This window comes from Cydia splendana, unplaced genomic scaffold (genome assembly GCF_910591565.1).
Source record: "Cydia splendana unplaced genomic scaffold, ilCydSple1.2 scaffold_73_ctg1, whole genome shotgun sequence".
NCBI classification, from domain to species: Eukaryota; Metazoa; Arthropoda; class Insecta; order Lepidoptera; family Tortricidae; genus Cydia; species Cydia splendana.
In genome coordinates this window covers 310,833-333,542 of record NW_026946903.1, presented here as the reverse complement: position 1 = coordinate 333,542, position 22,710 = coordinate 310,833, and the positions used below count along the sequence as shown (strand labels likewise).

The 22,710-nt window shown below is 36.0% G+C and overlaps 2 protein-coding genes across 2 annotated transcripts; both read right to left on the bottom strand.

The window, feature by feature from the left end:
* Nucleotides 1-4,704: 4,704 nt before the first annotated feature.
* Nucleotides 4,705-5,648, bottom strand: LOC134805887 (uncharacterized). Its single transcript, XM_063779086.1, has one exon. The coding sequence runs from the start codon at nucleotides 5,638-5,640 to the stop codon at nucleotides 4,723-4,725; it is 918 nt and encodes a 305-aa protein (XP_063635156.1). The 5' UTR covers nucleotides 5,641-5,648; the 3' UTR covers nucleotides 4,705-4,722.
* A 14-nt stretch (nucleotides 5,649-5,662) lies between these two features.
* Nucleotides 5,663-6,987, bottom strand: LOC134805883 (uncharacterized). Its single transcript, XM_063779081.1, has 2 exons — nucleotides 5,812-6,987; nucleotides 5,663-5,710 (listed from the first exon to the last, which is right to left on the bottom strand). The coding sequence occupies exons 1-2, from the start codon at nucleotides 6,985-6,987 to the stop codon at nucleotides 5,663-5,665; spliced, it is 1,224 nt and encodes a 407-aa protein (XP_063635151.1).
* Nucleotides 6,988-22,710: the final 15,723 nt, after the last annotated feature.

The window sequence follows — 22,710 nt, the reverse complement described above, 5'->3', positions numbered from 1 at the left end:
CCAAAATACCATTTCATAAAAAGAAGTACGTTGCCTATTATTTGTAACCACATTTTTATTTTGCCACCGAAGCTTCAGCTAAATAAAAGATAGATATTGAATACATTATAGATAATACTGATCCCAACAAAAACATAAATGTGAAATGAGAGCCAAGTTCAATATTAAGAATATGTGTCGTTGTTGACTCGCTGACAAAAGAATTGAGATCTATATGGGTGCCAAGTTCTGTGTTGTGTAGAAAATCCTGAAATTATAAAGGATTTGACTTGGCTAGTTTTTACCAACAAACCAAATTTTAGAAAAGTAGCCTATACGTAAAAACTAGCCAAGACAACTCCTTTATAATTTCAGGATTTTCTACACAACACAGAACTTGGCACCCATATAGATCTCAATTCTTTTGTCAGCGAGTCAACAACGACACATATTCTTAATATTGAACTTGGCTCTCATTTCACATTTATGTTTTTGTTGGGATATCATTACTTTTTGTACAGAAATTACTATAGTAGGTATTCATCAGAAAAGCAGTTTGCCTAAGCTGAAAAGGAGACCCTAGCTAACGCGCGGTCAATTGTTAAAAAGTTTCAGTTTTCAGATTTTTTTCTTTTTTATACGCCTAATAGTCTAGCTTCATGCCAAATATCAAGTTTCTAAGTGATCTAGAAGTGGGTTAGGTTTTTGGTTTATAAGTATTACCTAATTAATTTTTTTACATGTAAATATCAATAATTTCCAGTTTTCAGATTTTTCCCTCTATATAAACCTAATAGTCTACCTTGATGCCAAATATCAAGTTTCTAAGTCATCTCGAAGTGGGTTAGGTTTTTGGTCTATAAGTATTAATTATGTTTTTTCCATCGAATTATCAATAATTTCCAGTTTTCAGATTTTTCCCTATATATACACCTAATAGTCTACTTTGATGCCAAATATCAAGTTTCTAAGTGATCTTGAAGAGGGGTTAGGTTTTTGGTCTATAAGTATTAATTTTTTTTCCATCGAAATATCAATAATTTCCAGTTTTCAGATTTTTTCCTCTATATACACCTAATAGTCTACCTTGATGCCAAATATCAAGTTTCTAAGTCATCTAGAAGTGGGTTAGGTTTTTGGTCTATAAGTATTAATTCTTTTTTTTCCATCGAAATATCAATAATTTCCATTTTTCAGATTTTTCCCTCTATATACACATAATAGTCTACCTTGATGCCAAATATCCAGTTTCTAAGTGATCTAGAAGTGGGTTAGATTTTTGGTCTATAAGTATTAATTATTATTTTTTCCATCTAAATCTCAGTAATTTCCAGTTTTCAGATTTTTCCCTCTATATGCACCTAATAGTCTACCTTGATGCCAAATATCAAGTTTCTAAGTCATCTAGAAGTGGGTTAGGTTTTTGGTCTATAAGTATTAATTCTTTTTTTTCCATCGAAATATCAATAATTTCCATTTTTCAGATTTTTTCCTCTATATACACCTAATAGTCTACCTTGGTGCCAAATATCAAGTTTCTAAGTGATCTAGAAGTGGGTTAGGTTTTTGGTCTATAAGTATTAATTATTTTTTTTCCATCGAAATATCAATAATTTCCACTTTTCAGATTTTTCTCTCTATATACACCTAACAGTCTACCTTGATGCCAAATTTCAAGTTTCTAGGTCATCTGGAAGTGGGTTAGGTTTATGATCTATATGTCAGTCAGTCACAAAAATGCCGGTTTTTAAACGTTAATTTATCAGTAACTGTTTGAGCTACGTTTATGAAATTTTGTATTTTGGACAAGCTAAGGGGCTTGAATACATGTGCCAGATTTCATTAGTGTAGGTTAAGTAGGTTTCAAGTTGTGAAGGGGTCAAAAGTAGCTCGAAATGGTTCGTGTAATATTACACACGGTTGCTGCGTCGCCAGTTCCTTTTTCTTTGAACTTGGCTGGACACGCTACCGCGTGTCTAGATTTGGGCAAACGTTATTTAACAATAAATAGTTAGGTATAATAAAACATTTGCTTAGTAACTATTTTTCTAAATAAATCGTGGTAAAATGAACATCTGCTAAATAAAATTGTGTTCAAATAAAAATTATGCTAAATAATAATATGCTAAGCATTGGTTTGCCAACTAAAAGTACTGCAATAAGTTGGTTGGGAAGTGAAATTAGGCGAAAAATATTTCGGCGAGATGGCAGTACACCCCTACGTACAAATCGTCCACTGCATGACGACTTCCCTAACCCTTTGAAACACGCTGAACTCAGCTAAAAAATACAACAAACACCCGACGTGACGACCTAAGGGGATAAAAGGATTAAATTACTCTTAATAACTAAATTATAGATAAATATAAACACTTCCTGACTTCACTGACTCTATTAGACAATAAATACACTTTACTCTATTACAAAATAATAACACTTTATAAAAGAAATAGAGTTTTAACACTTAAAATCTCTACGCAGAGTTTATTGTCATTATAAACCACTTTTACTAGAACTACACTTTCAAAACTTTACCTAATCTACATATGCAGATTTTATCTTACAATTATTTAATTACTGAACACAAATTAATTGATTTCTGGCTAAATGTCACGACGCGTATTCAGCCAGTCCTTTCGAGCTTCAAATCCCGACTGACCTCCTAGAGGTCTATTTTTTAAAACAATAATATTCACACGAAATAATTCACTTTACAGAAAGAATTTTTAGTTTCTCAAATAATAAAATTGCCTTAAGCAACCATATACATACTTCGTCTTTGACTTGGCGGCAGAGGCAGCAAGTTATTAAAATCAATTCTGCTTACGCTGCCAATTCCAACACCTACGATTACAATTAATATTAATTTCATTATTTCGTCGGAACTCATATTAAAGTCAAAAAAATCAACAACGCACCATAAATCCAATAAAACTGAATGAAGATTTTTCAACTTTACCTCCATAACAATTTAAAAAATATAACTACGCGTGTTTGAGTAGACCTTTTTACCGCTAACGTTTAGATGAAATATTTTAAATGTTTTTATTTGTGTAATTTATTATTTAAAATTATTGAATGTATTATTTATTAAGTTCATGTTGATTTTATACGAATAAAACTGCAAATTATAGCAAACATTGTTTTTTGTTTTTTTTTATAGGCGTAGTGGCAGAGTGTCATTATGAACCATAAAGCAAATACTGCCTCTAGTTTTTTTTTAATGGATGAATGCCACGATGCTGTGTCACAAATATCTGTGAAATGAAAATTAAAAAAGAGGACTTTGCCGGCCTAGGCCTGCAAGATGTGTATGAAATTCCATTAACTACCTTTTGTCCTAGCCGCACCTGAAACGTCATACTTCCCAGCCTATTATAAGGAACATAACATCAATATTTCATTGCATGTTTGAGAAAAAATTATTTAAAAAGGCGCGAAATTCATACCAGTGTTGCCAGGGCTCTGGAGTCGTAAGTTACGTTTCGTTTCCCTAAAAGTCACATTTTTGCCGCGTAAGTCACATTTTTATATTATTGTGTTGTATGGGTCGGTAAATCGATTTTGTTAGAAGATATTCAGAAAATAATATATTTCACAAAAAATCTACTAACCTTATATGATTTTTTTTTTGAAAGCACACACATTTTCATACTTAATGCTATTTGTGATCGATTTCATGAATTGTAAGTTCCTTTTATTATTATTTCTTGATCTTTTTCTTCCTGAAAACGAAATAAAATGTACCTGTATAAAATATAAATGGCGACAATAAGTAATCATAAAGTCAGTCAAACAAATTCGTCAGTAGAAAAGGGCGCAAAATTCTAATTTTATATGGCACGATAAACCCTTCGCGCCTACATTTTTTAAATTTGTCGCTTTTTCGTACTGACTGAAATGGCTTGACAGACTATAGTAAAGTTGAATCTACCAACCTTATGCTGCTTATGTGATTACTTGATTAGGCATCGACTCTTGGAGCCTAGTACGAAAATCAGTATTTGATATGACCGAATTTGGTAGCATCTGCAAGTAAAATAAAATATGTATCAAGTATCAATGAGAAATATTTATTGTATTTGAAATAATAGAGAGATGAGAGGAGAGAGATGTGATATTATATTAAACAAATCCCAAGGTTACTGGATGTATTATTCATACTTTATGGTTAATATTTTTCATGAACAGATAATAATAAAACAAATTACTATAATTAAAAAAAATACTAACCTAAAATAGTTATTAATTTTAAATCGCATTAATCGCTCATCTTCAAATTGAGGATCATTTCATTTTTTTAATCAGTCTTTATCTGAAATACATAAAATATATATTTTTAAATTATGCTCAAATTAATTATTATGTATAACGAAGATTGAATATACTATAAACCACCTATAAACGTAGTAGGAAATGTAGGAATAGAACATTGTGTTGCGTTCCATTTCGCCCTATCTTCTTAACGGTCCGTTCTGTTAGTTCCTCAAGCTATAGTTGTTCAAGCAGATCTTGTCAGTAGAAAAAGGCGGCAAATTTGAAAAATGTAGTAAGGGATATCGTCTCATAGAAAATTTGAATTTCGCGTTTTTTTTATACTGACAAGATTTACTTTACTATCTATACATATAACACCAACACCATGCAGTTTGTAAATAATATATGTATAAACAAACAAAGTTAGCATATTAAGTTAATGTAAATGAGCATTTTACCAACCTTTAAAAGATAATGTTTGAGTTTTTAATACAATTTAATGTTTTTACGGAGAAGAGACTTGGGAGGTTCATATTTAATAGCGCTTTTGATATGTTGCTTGGTGGCCATCAGCGCCGCAATTGTATCTGTATTAAGCCGGTTACGAATATCCGTTTTGATGAGTTTGAGCTGACTGAAAACTCTCTCGACGCAAGCGTTAGAAAAAGGCAAGACAAGCAAAAGGGAGAGAGCTTTCTTTAAATTTGGATACATAGGTTCACCTCCCACATTTTCGATTTTAAAAACAGCTTTCCAATAGTCTTCTGCGTCTAAATTTGGTAATAAATCTAATTCCCTGTGATCTAATAAAGCATGTCGGCGCCATTCTGTGTGAAGTTCTTGTTCATTTATTACGTCTTTCAGCACTGGGTATCTATTTAATACGTCAGTCAAGTCTTTAACTCTAAAAGACTGAGCCTCTCTAGGATCCAAAATCGATACAATATTAAAAACCGGATCTGTAAAATCAAAGCGTTGTTTAATTTGGTGTATGACCTCTATGTAAAAAGCCAAACAGTTATTTTTTAAATTTCCTATATCCGTTATTATTTCTTGGGAGGGATTGTCGTTTTCCAATTCTTTAATAGATGTTGTTGCCAGAACTCCAAGATACATCTTTTCTATAGGCAAAAAGTTCCTTGGATTGGAATAATCCAATGTTAGCGCCGGCGTGGTTTTCACATAGTGGAATTGTAAAAAGTTTGATGCCATAGTTTTTATAAGTTTTTCAATTTCGGGCTTCACAGAATGTAGCAGTGGTTTCTCGGATTGAAACAATTTGTTAAAATCATTTAATAGTTCCAAGGTGTAGGACATAAATTCCAAGTATATTTTTACTATTTTGCTATTCAGAGTTTCTAAAATGCTTTCTGTGGTTTTACTTGGCTCTTCAAAAACTTCCATTCGGAAGTATTCTTTTAATACATCAAATTGTGACAGGGTCCTGTCCACACAAGCTTTGAGCGAGAGCCATCTGGTGTTAGATGGTGACAAGATTTTATGACAATCAACTTCAAAAAACATTTGGAATTCCTGTAATTTCAGTTGTCTTTTTGTGCTTCGGCTAAAATGTGCCGCAATATTTTTAAGCATGTCCTCTACCGAGCGTGGAAGCTTTAGGCAAGCCTTTGATGCGACAAGGTGAATCATGTGGCAGCTGCATTTAACACATGTTATTTCAGGCACATGCTGTTTTAAGTGGGAAAACACGGAATTGTATTCTCCAACCATGCTATTTGTCGTGTCGCTGGCGAATCCTATGAAATTTGTGAGTGGTATTGCATGCGATTTTAACCAGTCTAATAATGCTTGACACAAATCTTCCGCTTTACCGGAACCAACTTCGTATATATCTAAGAAGGAAGTTTGGACTTTGGTTCCATCATGATATATAATTGATAGCGCACATTGTTTTTTTATGGTGTTGTCCGTAGTCTCGTCCATAATTATGCTGAAAAAATTGCCTGGTTCTTTTATTACTTTTAATATTTCATATGTACAAGCGGGGGCAATTAATTTTGTCAACATATTTGTTGCCTTGGTTCGACCTAAGGTGACTTTTTGAGCTATAGTCGAATCCGGGTAGATGTTTGCCATAAAAGGTACCAAATCATCCACTAAGGATATAGGTAAGTTATGTTCCGCCACAAATGCGCAAATTTTTACTTCTGCCCTTTTAATTGCGTCATCTTCTGTATTTGGAATAATTATTTTGTCTATTGGTTTGTGCGAAGCCACGGTCCTCATATTAGTGGCATGTTTCCCTGATTTCATATGTTTGTCGAGGGAACCCTTATGGTTAATAAATCTTTCGTCACACACTTTGCAATATGCGCATGCGCTCGATTCATTCGGAAAGGTTTTTTTTACAAGCCAATTTCGATAAAGCACATTTGTGAGCCACTTGTCGTTGAATTCTTTACTTCCTTTAGTGTCTTTAGATTTTGTTTTCTTAGCAGGTGGTGGTCCATCGTCATCATCATCATCATCAGATGCTTCGGAAAAATGTGTCATAGATTCAACGGATATTTTTTCATTTTTGGAAACGTTTGGAACAGCTTTCGAAGTAGACGCTACAGGTTTAACATACGCAGATGTCGTCACATTGGCTACAAAGGTTGTAGATGTAAGAACAGCAGAAGATGCGGTAGTGGTGGTCAAAGAGGTTGTAGTATTAGTAACTGTCGCAGTGGTAACAGAAGGGATAGTAACGGATTTGGACTTTTCGCCTTTTGTTAAAAATCTATCCATCTTGGTAAAAACACAACCTAACTTTGTTATATTAGGTCAAACATGCATGCAACATGCATCGCGTGCTGCAAATAACAAAGAAAAAACATATATCACTCTGTTGTACAATGTACAGCGTACACTTAAGTTGCAAACCACCAAAAACCACCAGAAAATTGAAAATCAGGCATTCTAAATTTTTTTCAAAAAAGATGTTTTTAAATACACTTGCATATTATGTACATTATATTGCAAATAAAGGCTGCAGTTTGTAAAGATGAGGCGAATATTCACTAGACATTCAGCATCCAAGGCAACCTCCTTTTTCACCCCCTTTCTACTCCCAATTAAAGCATTATAGAGTCAGACCAAGAATAGTCTGCAGCGGATTTGATAGCCCACGCAGTGAAGCTGTTATTTTAAACGTCAAACTTCTATGAAATTATGACGTATAAATGACACTTGCACTGCGTGGGCTATCAAATCCGCTGCAGACTTTTTTTGTTCCGACTCTACTTCTCCTCTGACTACCACAACCACAACAAAATTTGCACCAATCCCAATACTTAATGATTACCAAATATATTGTCCATCTCTGTGTGATTATATTACTTTACTCCACATTTAAAATCTTAGTATTTAATCTAGAAGAAATACAGTTCGAAATTGATCCCTTTGTTTCACATAAGTTGCAAAGATTTATTCAATAACAAAACTAACAAACTATTATTGAAATTAACTATTAACTGAATAAATTAAAACTAATAAAATAAATAAATATATAACTTACCCACCTATCTTAGGTCCCCCAGATCTATTTTAAATGTATAATAAAAAACAGATATATTTTACATGTATAATAATTAGAACTTCAGACTTATTATTATCAATACAAATTACTAAGATTGAATAAGTAGGTACATAAATTTAATTACACAGCGATGGACAAAAAATATGGTAATCATTTGGTATTGGGATTGGTGCAAATTTTGTTCTGGTAGGTAGGGTTTCAGTTCAGATGTGATAGGTACATGAAGATGAGAATAACAGTTTATTGATTTGTTTAGTTATCCTTATTAATGCTACCTACTTACCAATTAGCTATGGGCAACCAATCCTGGAAATAAGCCTCCTCCATGAACTGCCACAGGGAACGGTCTCTAGCCCAGCACACTGCAGTCACCACCCCGTGCGAGGTCTCCTGTCCACCTGATTTGTAGTTAAGTTGGTCAGTTAAACTAAGAGAGTAATGAAATTTATCTACATATATGTATTCCTTTTGCTGAGTGCTAATAGTGCTATATAAAAAATAAAACTAGCCTTCAGAGTCACCTATAATACAATCTAGGAAAATACTCAATAATCGGGGAAGGTATGAAATAAATTAGATAAAAAACAATTCAATTATTGGGGATATTCTTACAAAACCCATCCAAGACCCAAAATTAGCATAGCTAGTTCTATAAGTGCTAGGTGATGATATATATATACTTAATACATACTGAGATACATAAACATTAATTACTCAGAAACAAATATTTGTAATAAATGCACAAAAATATGCCCATAGGTACTGGAATTTAAACTAAGGTCCTCCAGTTTGGTAGACTTTATTTTTGCACTGATTGTTTGTAGTTTAGAATAATAAATTATATCATCGAACACAAAAATAATCAATTTTACAGCAAACATAAGAAAACAACTCAAATTTGCATTTGATTACTTTGCCTCACATATGGATAAAATGCAACTTTCTTATCAGTTTTTGAACCATCAAGAGAGCCTTTACCAGCTGGTGTGGTGAAAATGAAATAGCCGACCACATATTTTTTTTTCCAGAGAAAGAAAAATTGAATTGAACCTACGGTCGACGATATATTCCAAACATTTAAGTTGATAAGAAATCTTAATAAAAACAATTATTAATCAAAGTTTACGTAAGTACTTACCTATCTATAGAAACGTAAACGAATTCGGAAAAAACACCGTTAGTTATCTTCACAGGTAAATAAAACGCGAACCGTAAAATCGCCGGAATCAGAAAATTGAAAGAAAAGTTTTAAAAGTTTACACTGTTTACCTTGTTCTTGATTGTAAGTGCCAGCAACGGTTCATTTGATAGCGTCTGTACTCAACTTGCGATATTCATAACATTCATTATTCATTTAACTTAATCAAAAGAAAATAAACAAGTAAATAATTTACCCCCGGATAAAATAATACAGTAATGGTTTTTGTGCACTCAAAAATCTCAAAATAACTAATGCAATGCAATGAGTATCATAGATACAGACGAAAAGAAATGAATCATTACACTAAAAAAAAAATTATTACTATCAAACTAAATGACACCGTCATATTAAGGTAACAAGTCTCATTTTGCCACGACTATTATAGTAAACATGATGACGGATGTAACGTCAAAGGTGTCAACTGTCAGTGCAAGTGTCAACTTGGGTGCGTTCACGTTCACTGCGTTCCTAAATAATACGAATTGCAGAACTAAACTTGTCCAAAATTCGGCTAGCTTAAAAAGTCACAAAAATTGCCCCAAGTTCAAAAGTCACGCACATGTCACACGAGAAGGCGAAAATTCACGAAAAATGTGACTTTTGTGACCATCTGGCAACGCTGATTCATACATACGCCGCGCTGGTCCGTCAGTGTCGCCGGCGCGGCGCCCGAGAGCCTATCATTAGCCTACCTATACCTCGCCCCTCGCCCCTCCTCCCGCTAAGCAGCACTTTCTGTCTTTTCTTATCATTCATTTGTTTGTTTACCGTGCACATATATAAATTAGATGCGGACATTACGTGAAATTAAAATATCTTATTAGTCTTATTACGTAAAAATACCTACAGCTGGTCAAGCAGATCTTGTCAGTAGAAAAAGGCGGCAAATTTGAAAAATGTAGGCGCGAAGGGATATCGTTCCATATAAAATTTTAATTTCGCGCCTTTTTTTAGTGACAAGATTTGCTTGACCAGCTATATTTCATTATTTTGACTAATATTGTAATAAAAATGTACAAGATATTCACAACAATTTTTTACTACAGTTTATTTATTTATTTTTAAACTTTATTGCACATACAAAAAGTACAACAGGCGGACTTAATGCCGTTATAGGCATTCTCTACCAGTCAACCATAGGGCGAAACAGAAAAGTGTAGTTTAGTTTTAGTTTGTCAAAGGACTGTCTCATTTCAAACATAGACAGAGAGAATCATCATACTATCTTTGACTTACACTAGTACTAGCACCCAAAAGAAAAGGATGAATATAGTTTTTTTGTTTTTATTTACTGACAAATTGGTTTGACCAACTATAGGTACCTATTTCTGGTTCTTTTGTCATGTTCTGTCCTATTCAACGTCAATATCATAATATGTATATTATAAACCAACTGCTCAATATTACACCTGGCTCCATACATCTGGCGCGACTTCAAGTATGGACTCGCGTGCGAGAACGCAACTCATGCTAGACTGCCAGAAGCTCTACCATGAGTTCCGTGAATGACAGTCGATAGTGAGAAAGTTAAGGAAAATGTATGGAGTAATTGTACAGTGCCTCTACCTAAAGTGTACTATATGCCTAAGTTAACATATTAACAGTAACTATACGTTACTGTCTGCAACATAAATATGCGACGCACGTAATTGTATAAATAGCATGTAAGCAATAATAGCCTATAAATATGTTATGTTTAGATTTACTTCTCTCTCTTTATATTTGGATACCGAGAATATAACACATCTTCGGTAATGTCTCGTTTCACTTGATCTCCATTCGACCCTCCAACTACTGTAACGGATCACACGGGCTCCCGTACAAATATTAACTATATTACATGTATATAACAAGTATAATTAAGAGTATGTATATAATCAACATTTATTTTGGTAAATATGACAGTAGGTCAACAGACAAATATATTCTAATGTCTAGGAAAAACATCATCAAACCGTAAAGAATCGCAACCCCATAAATAAGCTTATATAAATATAGTTTCACAAGTAAATAAGTCGGCAAAACTCTAAAACATAAAAGCATGCTATAAAAATTAACATAATCTGTAAACTTCAATGGAATGTGACCTTGGTATCTAGGCGCGAGAATGTAGGTCAAGGCCGTCGCCATGGTTACCATACGCGGGATTGGGATGCCATATATTTAAAATTACCCTAGAATGTCGGGAGAATTGTTCAACTCTGGGGACAATTAGAGTTAAAAATATTAAATTATCATAAGGAGTTTACACTAATTAGCTTTTTATTTACTTGTATTGTACTCAGTCAAATAAAAAAATATATATATTGTGAAAAGGAAAATGGCAAATACCACTGTGAGAGTTTGTTTGTAAATAAATGATTAATATTTGAAAAATTAATCATTTATTAAATCAGTCTTACGTGGAGGTTCTGGGTTCGAGTCCCGATGGGGAATATTTGTATAACATGGGATGGTCATGTGTGTTTGTTACTGGATCGTGGGAGTTTTCTATGTATACGAAAGGATATTTGGAAATATATGGGAATGGGTCGTTAACAAATATCTGTGGTGCAGACTTGGGTTGGTTAAGGTCAAGACTATGATAATGATAATGTGTAGAATCATTTAATGCGAAAGTAAATAGGCGAAAATTACCATGATAAAACAGAAGGATCAATCTCTATATGGAATAATGGAAGTAGTTTCAATCAGAATTGTTTTCATATGTCTTAATAAAGTTATTAAAGTCAACTTCTGCCAATTAATACAAATATAGCGTGCAACTACAACTTCCCCACTGTTTTCATTAATTAAACAATAAAATTTATTGGGAAATTTAAATTTGTAACTGGTATCCCCGTAATCAGAGATCGGAAACAGGAGGCACGCATTTATATCATTAACTGCTACAAATCCCTTGGCTGTTGAAAGGTTGTCGACCAATGCTGTAAGGATCGAACTGCGCATGACGAACCATGTTTGCCTTGTTGACCTTGTTGGCCTTATCAACACTATTAGCCATTTGGATAAAAATGAACCATAACTCATATGAATTAAAGTAGGAATTGGATTAGTCTGAGAAATAGAAAAATATTAGCTATAAAAGGAGGAGTAATTAAAATTTCGGGATCACTCAATTTTCCAAATTCACACGTGTAAGGTGAAACTCTGTCCGAAGGTATATCGGTATTCTGAACTAGTATAATCTTTTGTAGCATTAAATTAATAATTAAATAATTAAAAGAAAGCTCTGCCATCGCGCCGAGAGGCATTGAGCTCGGTCAGGAGTTGCTGGAGTTGGAGCAAGCGGTGAGGAGTTTGGAGGTAGCCGAGCAGGGCTGCGGCAAGGAGCGACAGCTAGGACCAAGGCGGAGCGTCAGCGGAGAGCAGTAGGCAGTAAGATTCAGTGAATAATTCGGCGGGGTGGTGAGTTAATTTATTTAATTAAAATTAATAAGTAATTAATAAATTATTCAGATTTTATTCAAATTCAGTAAATAATTAGAAAGACTTTTGACCTTTAATTATATCTTTTTACAGTTCATTTAAAATATCAGATAAATATTCATAAATTAGTTTTTTTAAATAAAATAAATATATTTTAACACAATAAAATAAAGTTCCATTAATTCCTTAACCCTTTACCGCTTACAAAGCCATATATGGCAGTAATTATATTTAGCTCTTTAGACAGTTAATTAGATTCAAATTTCAACTAATATTTTTTTATTACTACATGCTGTAAGGGGTTAACAAAAAATATAACTGTGTACTAACCCTAATAACGCTGTTTAACTGGGGACGGATATGTATAACGATGCCAACGAAGTCTTTTGGTTAAACAGTGGTTTCAGAAGTGATTTATGTTTGATTCGAAGTGATTGTCAGGCAGATGCCATTTTTAAAGTAGGGAAGTATTAGCATACTAACGTAAGTCAGATTGACATAGAATTTGGAGTGGTACGAGAAATGAAACGATCCTGATTCGGTAAGAGATTATTTAGAAAAACTGTGATTTAGTTTAGGGCCAGTTGTGCGAATCACGTTTAACAGACTGATCAACGTCAGCCGGTTCTCCTCGGCACTTTACTATGGAACCTTTCGTACATAAAAAGAATGTAGAGAACTCTTTAACGATACGGACAGTTTCGTGCAACCGACCCTTATTGTGTTTATTTTCAGGAAGTGAATGATAACGATTTAATTATGTAATGAGTGTTTGTGTGTAATTATTTTCAGGATTATGTAATTCTTTATTCAGTTTTAGGGCGTTATAGATAAATTCAATATTTGAGAGCGTTTAAAATAGATAGTGAAAGCGATTACGTTTCAAGATGATTTTAATTTTGTGTAAATTTCAGAGTGTTTATTTTTCAGAATTAAGCTTTTACTTAACATCTGCATTATCCTTAACCAATTATTATTTCATTAACCTATTGAGCTATTTGCTCAATTTCCATCTACATTCTAAAACAATTAAACGTCAATTTCAAAGTATGTTTATTAAAAAAGTAATTATTTATTTTCTATAAATTTTATATACTTAAATTATGTATACTTATTTCCTCTCGTAGCTAGCTTTCGAAAAGGGAAATTAGAGTTGACTAATTTCTGGCATTCCATTACATAACAGGATTGGCGAAACTGACGATAAGACCATTTTGATTTAACATATACTAATTTATTCAAATTATAGAACTATTTTAAGAGTTTTGAAGTGATTCCTTTAATCTTTGAGAATGTTTGTAAAACTCCATATTATCAACACGTAAGAAGGGGTGGATTTATAAATTAATTTTGTTATTCTTAGAAGAATTAGATTAGTATGTATCTATTGAAATACTAATTTGATACAGTAAAGTTTTAGTGATTTAATAAAGTCCACATATCTCAATATTAGGCCATTTAGTTATGGTAGGTTTTCGTCTCTATCACTGAAAGGTTGCGAGTAAAATCAAGAATTCAATCTACATAAAGCAGATTGTATACAGTATAATTACTGATAATGGCATGTAATAGGATCAATAGTTCCTCCTAACAATTTATATTAAAGGATAATGATTTATTCAGAATGATAGACAAATTCTGGCGCTGACTATGTGTAACACAATGTCAGGTAGTGATCCGCTAAACTTGGAATGTGGTTTCATTACATGCCTGTGGAATTTTATAGTCTGGAAGTTTGAAAATCTACATTAAGGCTAAGGCTGGACTAACATTATTTTTATTTGAGGGTATTTTTATTTGAGGGTATTTGAGTCTAAGGACGTGCCATTTGACGAAAATATACTCTATAGAGTGGATTTGATTAGTATTAAAAGATGACTGTATGATAAAGGTCCATCTAGGATTATCCTGAAGGAGGTCCGCTTTCTTTGCTAGAACGAAAATAGGAATTGAAGCCGTCCTTCATCTCGACGATAGATAATGGAGTTGAATTATGAAATTATCCCACGATACAAATTTATATAAGGGAGTAAGAGTTCCTTACTTTATTTATTGATTTGTAGTACTTATAATTAGTGCTTACAAAAGTGCTATGTCACTATGATAAAATCACCCTTCTTAAATGTTCTAAGGAACCTAATTACTCAATTTATGAATATAAATAGAGTCCGTCAACTCCATTTGTTCAAACGCTTCAGCTGAGGAGATATTATAGATGATAAATACCTATTAATATCCTTTCGGTGAGTAGGGGATTTTAACCCAATTTTATAAAAAACTAATATTATATATTATTCTATATTGTGTACTCTGTTTATGATGAATTCTAGATTGATGTTCCAATTATCATCGATAAATTTACCATAATATACTTAACTCTACAAAAACATAGCAATCTATTTAAATACATAAATTCTTTCATGTACTTTTCTCTATAAAATAGTTCTAGGTATTCTTAACAGGCTAACTAATCCTTCTAATGTAAAAAGAACCTGGATTATTACACATAACTTAGGAATCCTACCATTAACTAGACGATCACAATTTTCTTATGGCCAAATTAGTTTTATTGTAGACACAGGTAATTTTCTAATTAAAGAGTGCATTAAGTGGGGTTTAAGCAGCGAGTATATAGGGTGGCCCGTTACACTACCAACTCATCAGATGGCGACCCTGCCAGGATAACACCAGGAAAATGAAGTCCACCACAGCGCATTGAAACGTGCTATTTTAATGGTTGCTCATAGTTTTAAATTCACTCTACACTTTACAGCTGGTGCTGATGCCCTACAAAATTAAAACATGGAAAGGACCGACCTCAGGATGAAAACCTTCCTCAGACGCTGCGGGGTGTCAGGCTGGTTTCCCCGAGAAGGCTAGAAGCTGAGCGGAGATGTAGAGCTCAGGGGCCGCGCACGTGGTACCAAGACGACGTGGCAGAGGCAGATGGGATGCTTAATTCCTCGATCCAGGAGGTCTCCCAAACAATATTCTTAAATTGACTTCCAAGCTTTTGAAATGATGAAATAAATTTAATTTAAATTTAATTTAAATTCCCGGCTCCTGTAAACCGAGAAAAGGTTATATTAGCCGATGCCTTTTATGGCCGCTAGAGAAGAAACGAAACAATTGTAAATTTAGCTCACCGCACTGGAAGCTGCTAAGACTTCTGGCGGAGCGCACCCTTCCCTCGAGCAGGAGTCACTCTGCAAAGAACCAAAACCTGGTTAAGAACAAACCCACAACGTTTCGCGCCATTGTGGAGTTGATCACCACGAAATTTAATTAGTACTCACTCAGTGGAGCTTCCGAAGGACTCAAGCCGTTTCCATCTTTCAGACCACCATGTCGAAAGTGTGGTCTTCCCATGAATTGTGCTCTTGCGAGCGAGTGTCCCCAGAGGGGTTCCCAAATCAAATGTGCAAATCATTCTCGAATGAACTCCTCCAATATGGAGGTCCCTGAGGGCCTAACAAAAGTAGGGTGGCAGTCCCTTGAAGACACAAATCCTTCGAAAATTCTATCTGAATTGTTTAGACAATTTCACTCCTGAGCCTAAGAAATATATTTTTATCATTAAATCTAATATTGTTTCATTCCAGAGCCACTTTGTAAGTCTGTAATTTCTATGTTTTGTTTTATATCAAAATTATTTTTTACCTGAAAAAACATACCTAAATCATACAAAGTTTTCCTGGAGTGACACTGTAAATATCTCAAGTTTTATTTATTTTTACTCGTATGACAACCCCGACAACAGATAAGCATCTAGAGGTGCATCTGAATGCAACAGATTATGCAAAGAAGTGCAATTAATATAGTTCGTTTCGGACACTGTTAAAAACGTTGAAATAAGAAAAAGTATTTTTCTTTTGATTATGAATCATCTCAATAATACTTAATATAAATTTAGAAAAATGTACTACGTTACAATACCCCCCTCCCCGATTTTAAGGTTCAACGTAGGTGAACCGCTCGCTGTCCTCAGCGACTTGGATCCTAGAAATAAGTTTATTGGACCAAACCAACAACAAACCAAAGGCAAAAAAACTAACCTACTACACAAGCTAATCAAATTGAACAAAAACCTAACGCGGCTTCGAGATTCTGACTCTCAGGAGTCTAAGGACTCTATGATACATATATCCTCAAAAAAAATTTAAACTATCGTTTCCACAAACATGGATTAACCGACTCTAAAAACAACCGACCAAAAAGGAAAATCTCGAACCCACGTTAATATACGGAAGGTGAAAAAAACTATGCGGCCTCTGCGCAACACATAGAAAAAACCTCCGTTATACCTTACAAACCAGTGAACAAACCGTTGGCCTTCTCAGTACAACGCGGTAAAAGCTTGTTGTGCTGAGAAAGCCAAATCCAACCGCCAGGACCGATATTCAGCATTCATCAATATAAACTCTTCTTGACCGGGCAAAATGATGAAGTCTAGGCAATAACCATCACCCGACTCCAACAACCATAAATCCAAACCGGAAAACCATCCAACCAAATCTAAGTTTCAAACCATCAAAGTTGCTAACTTAAGTTTCAATCTCTACCTATAACAGTTTGTCCCCGACTGACTTGTCGGAGGAAACGAAACGTCCAAAATCATGTTGCACAACACCCCCAAAAAATATGGTATACCTAAACAAAACCGAGGTACGGCAACATGCGAAATAGTACTATTAAAAAAAATCGTTAGGTCTTACGCCTAACGACACATGATTTAAAAAAAATATATACTAAGTTAAAAACAAAAACAAACAAAGTACTATTTCGATGTTTGTCGGGTATGGTAAGTACCGGACAAAGCGCAACAATGCGTTACCATTTGGTCATATTAAAGATAGCTCCGATGTTGGGGTTGAGAGGTACTTAGCAGGTGAGTGGTTTGTCGTTCTTGGCGGCACGACGACTGGTACAAGACGAGGGATCGTGCGTCCAAGGATAACTCCCCTAAGCTCTAAAACCATACTAAGTCCTATATCCCAATATCGCTCTGAGTCCGAGCACAGCTTCGATCGCACCGCACATACATCACGCACTAACAGACTCAAACATTCATCGCCCATGCAAAAAAATAATAACGAAACAGTTTTTCCTGTTCGCCACATTCCGAACAAAATTCGTGAATTAAATATTTACCGAATATTTAACACTACTAACGATCTCAACTGTTTTTTGTTATGTTATGAGAGGTAGGTGATAGTGGTTGTCAACTCTGGCGGCAAGACGACAAGCCAAAGTGACTCGGGGTCTTGCGTCCAGAGATAACTTCCACCTCGAAACCTAACTTCCATTTCCTACTTAAAATCTTTAATATGCCACGACCCAATTGGGTGACCATCCAGCCTTTCAAGCTCATAAACCAAAGGAGATAAAACCTTTATAACCCTGCACGGTTCATACTTAGGTGCGAGTTTTGACATAACAAACTTAGAGGCGTCACTTTGCGTGTAAGTACGCTTGTGAACAATATCCCCTACTGAAAACTTCGCCTCTCGGCGTCTCAAATTATAATATTTGGCATTTGTTGCATGTGCTTGCAGCATACGTAACCTAACCTGCTCAAAAATCTCTCTCATACAACCAAACTCGCCTGCATACTCCTCTCTAGGCATACCCACAGCATACTGCTTATCAGTATCTTTATAAAACGAGCCGTTAATGACGGGTTCCCTAGCGTGCACTAAAAAGAAAGGAGAATACCCGGTGGTCTCACTTACTGCACTGTTTATCGCAAACCTGATTTGGTGCAGCTTTTCGTCCCATGTACGGTGATTGTCTTTTACGTAAGACGCTACGGCGGTCATTACTACTTTATTATAACGCTCGACTAAATTTACCTGCGGAGTATAGCGCGGGCCATAAAAAATATTAGGAACGTTGTAGCGTTTCAATAACTGCTTAAACTCTGATCCCGTGAATTGCGTTCCATTGTCTGCAATCACGGTCTCAGGAACGCCATGTTCCAAAATGACATGGTTTTCAAAATGCTTCGCCACCAAAGCGCTAGTAGCGCGGCGAAGTGGAAATAGCAGTGTGTGTTTCGAAAAGCAACATGTAACAACAAATAAAAATGTATAACCTGCGCGAGAGCGCGGCAGTGGACCGACAAGATCTATGCTAACTACCAACCATGGTCGTCGACATACCTTTGGCTGTCCCATGAGGCCTGCAGTCGGTTTTTGCGAATGCTTGTACGCTGCACAGACATCGCACGCTTTTACGAACTCGACTACATCCTTGTACATACCAGGCCAAAAGTAGGTCAACGCCAACCGGCGGTGAGTTTTGAAAACACCTAAATGAGCAGCGGTTGCTTCGCAATGATTTTGCTGCAAAACTCTCTTACGATCACACCTCTTCACCACTTCCTTCCAGTCGAACTCTCGCAACAGATTGTACTTTGACTTAGAAAGTCTAAAAAGTTTCCCGTCCTTTAAACAAAAATTTGGAAAATTCGCGGGAAAAGATCTACAACCATTGAAGATCTTATCATACCACTCATCTGGCTCAGCGTCATCATTCGTCACGTTTATTGCGTCTACTTGCATAAGTCTTGACAGTGCGTCAGGCACAACGTTAAGCGATCCCTTTCTGTGCTCAATCTCAAAGTCGAATTGAGACAGTCTGCAACCCCAACGAGCTAACCTCCCTGACGGGTTTTCAAGATTCATGAACCATTTGAGTGACGCGTGATCCGTGATTACTTTAAACTTACGTGAGCCTAAATACGCCTGAAATTTCTCCACTGAAAATATAACCGCAAGAGCCTCCCTTTCCGTGGCGCTGTAATTGCGCTCACTTTTGTTTAGGGCGCGGCTAACGTATGCGATCGGATGCTCAACACCCTCGATGGTCTGAGAAAGCATTCCACCAATTCCGTACGAAGAGGCATCACAATGTACAGAAAATTCTTTTTTAAAATCCGGTACCGCCAAAATGGGTGCCGTCACTAGAGCGTTCTTCAAAATTTTAAATGCTTCCTCTGCTTCTGCAGACCATTCGAAAGGTGGCGCCTTCTTGCCCTGTGACGTAAGTTTATTCAAAGGAGCGGCTATAGATGCGAAATTTCGGATAAACCGTCGATACCAAGAACACGTTCCTAAGAATGCCCTTACGTCACGTGCGTTCGTCGGTGTGGGGAAGTTTAGAACGGCAGAAACCTTATCAGGATCAGTACGCAACCCGAACTCGTCCACGACGTAACCGAGGTATTTTATGGACTGCCTGAAAAACTTAGATTTCTCGAAATTAATTGTTAAATTCGCCTTTTCTAACTTCGCCAACACACGATTTAACAAAAGCAAGTGCGTCTGAAAATCTGATGAGCAAATAACGATGTCATCGATGTAACAAAATGCTAAACCGGTTTCGATGTCACCTGTCAAATTGTGATCAATAAGGCTGTCCATCAGCCTCTGCTGACGCGCTGACGCGCCGCAGAGACCAAAAGGCATGACCTTGAACTTAAACATTCCACGACCGGGCACGCAAAAACTTGTTTTCTCCTGTGAGGTTTCAGCTAACGGGATTTGCCAGAATGAGGAACTTAAATCGATCGAGGTCAGGTATTTCGCTTCCTTCAAACTATCCAAAATCTGGGGTATATACGGAATGGAATACGAATCTCCCTTTGTGACCGCATTTAACTTCCTACAATCTAAACAAAATCGCCAATCACCGTTAGGCTTCCTAACTAACAGAGCCGGGTTATTCCACGGACTCTCACAGGGTGTAACTACGTCCAATTTTAACATGCGGTCTAACTCGGAGGCTAAAGCAGCGCGTTTTTCCGGCGACAACGGGTACTGTTTCGTTTTGATGGGCGTGGCATCGCCAGTCTCGATGACATGCTCGGTTAAGCTGGTTCTGCCAAGCCCCTTCTCCTCGAACGAAATGTTTTTAAATTTCCCTACGACGGTATCCGCGAGTTCCCTCTCGGCCGCAGTTAAATGCTCGTAAGACCGAATCGTGTGTACCTGTTCTGCACTTAAACCGTTGCAACTAAAATAATTTTCAGGTGGAGTCATGTGTTCCGCATTTTTTAAACATTCAGGCAATAAATCGAAAGCTTTCCAAAAATCATACCCCAAAATCACGTAATTTACGATCGAGGGTACTACTACAAACTTTATGACTTTCGTAGTATTTTCAAACGTAACCGGGACAAAAATGTACCCAATCGACTCGCAATTTACTCCATTTGCGACCCTACACGAACTAGAGTACGCTTCCTGAAATGTAAAACCAAATTTGACAAAATCTAAATGTGCATTGTTCCCTAAAACTGACAATGCTGAACCGCTATCGGCCAATCCATAAATCTCGAAATCATTCGCCTTAAATTTCAAATACGGTCTAATATCGTCTTTATTTGGAGCACACAGAATCGTAGCAATCGAACTAGCATTTTTATTTTGTTCAATCGATTTAAAGTTTAATCGATTCGATTGACACTTGCTACGATTCAACCTTAGGCGTTTTTTGACTGTGGTTGCATTGGTTTCTGAACGCTACCCTTTTGACAGATTTCACATTCCGATCGAATTGTATTTGCTTTTCCACAACCAAAACAGCTATACGAATTTAATTTAGGCTTTTCCTTACACAATTTAAAGTTATGATCCGGTTTTCCGCATTTGTAACACACTCCACGATGTGGTTTCGAAAATTTCGCGTCCGAAAACCTTGGTTGCTGTTTCCGCTGTGAAAAGGAACTATCCGACTTGGTCGCGAAGCCTGAGCTTTGTTTTACAGCGATGGCATTCACCTGAGGTTGCTTGGCACTGGAGCCTTTATAAACGTGATCACGACAAAGTGTATGCTCGCTGACCTTGGGCGGTTCTACAAATAACTTCGCCCTTTGCTGTGAAAACTCAACCTTGCGACAATAAGCCTTCAGTTCGGCGACCGACTTAATATCCACCAATGCCAACTGCTGAGTAAAATGTGGGCGAATGTTGTGCAACAAGATGTCCAGCTTCGCCTCCTCCGGAAAGTCTGATTTTAATCTTGCAAACATTCCTGACATTACCGCAAAATATAAATGGATGGGTTCGTTTTCCCCCTGTGTTCTAGCTTGAATTTTCTGTCTCAGCCTAAAATCATAGTCACCGGGGACAAACTCATCTAATAAAAGTGACTTTAAATCCTGCCAACTTGAAACCGAACCCTTGACACCTCTGAACCACAACAACGCCGAGTCTACAAATAAATGTGGTGCCGCCCTAAATAGTTTGGCATCTGAAACCCCATTTGCTTCCTTTAACTCCTCCACGCGCTCCAAAAATGAGCGCGGGTCTGTTATACCATTAAATTTAACCTGCCATTTTGAAATATTCAAATCACTTGAGCACTGAACCTGCATTTCCCTAATACCGCTTGTTAACATTTCAGAACTACTTCCTGAGACCAAAGGATTTGGATTTAAAACCTCCGCGCTGCCACTGGGTGCTGCTGGACCTGAACCTGGACCCTCAATCTTCGCCAATAAAGTCTCAAGCTTGGATTGCAAACTAGTCTTCAGTTCTAACAATGTCTGGTTGCGTTCCGGCTGAACCCTGGCCAGACGGTGATAAATATGGTACCCAAGGGCTTTAGCGCGACTTAAAGAATATCTCTCCTTTGTCTCACAATATTTGTCAACAATGGAAGCCAAATCGATCACTTTCTCCGAGACAATGCCTAGCTCCGACTCCGCTGACAGTTCAGTTCCCACTATGTCCTCGCTAGGAGCTTCTAAAATAAGAGACCTAAGTTGCTTTCTCAAAGCGTCAACTGTGGTTGCAGGAGTTTCTGATCGAATTTGAACCTCATAAATCAACTCATCCTTCAAAAGACTGTGAAATTGAATGCTGCGCTCCATTTTTAACTATTTTATCAACTGTTGTATTGAAAATTCTGGTATTAACAATGTGTTTTGTATGTATGATTGTATCACTTATGTTGTTTTTATAAAGAATAAATACTACTAAATAGTGTACTATTTTCTTTAAACCAATCTTAATCTACAAATAATGTAACTGTAATCCTTAATGAGTAAAGTATTTTTACTACCGAAAATGATTTCTAACTGACAGGTGTGCACTTTCAAACGTCAACTTTCTTTTTAAATTTGCAAAGTGAAAGCTACCATCAAATTGGTTCCAAACCATACCACAAAAATCCAAGAATGTAATATTTCCAACAAAATCCAATGCTTTTCACTTTAAATATGTAGTAATGAGCTGACAGTATAAATGTAAGCAAATACTCTTAAAATAATTGTTTGTACTGAAATTGGAATATCTTT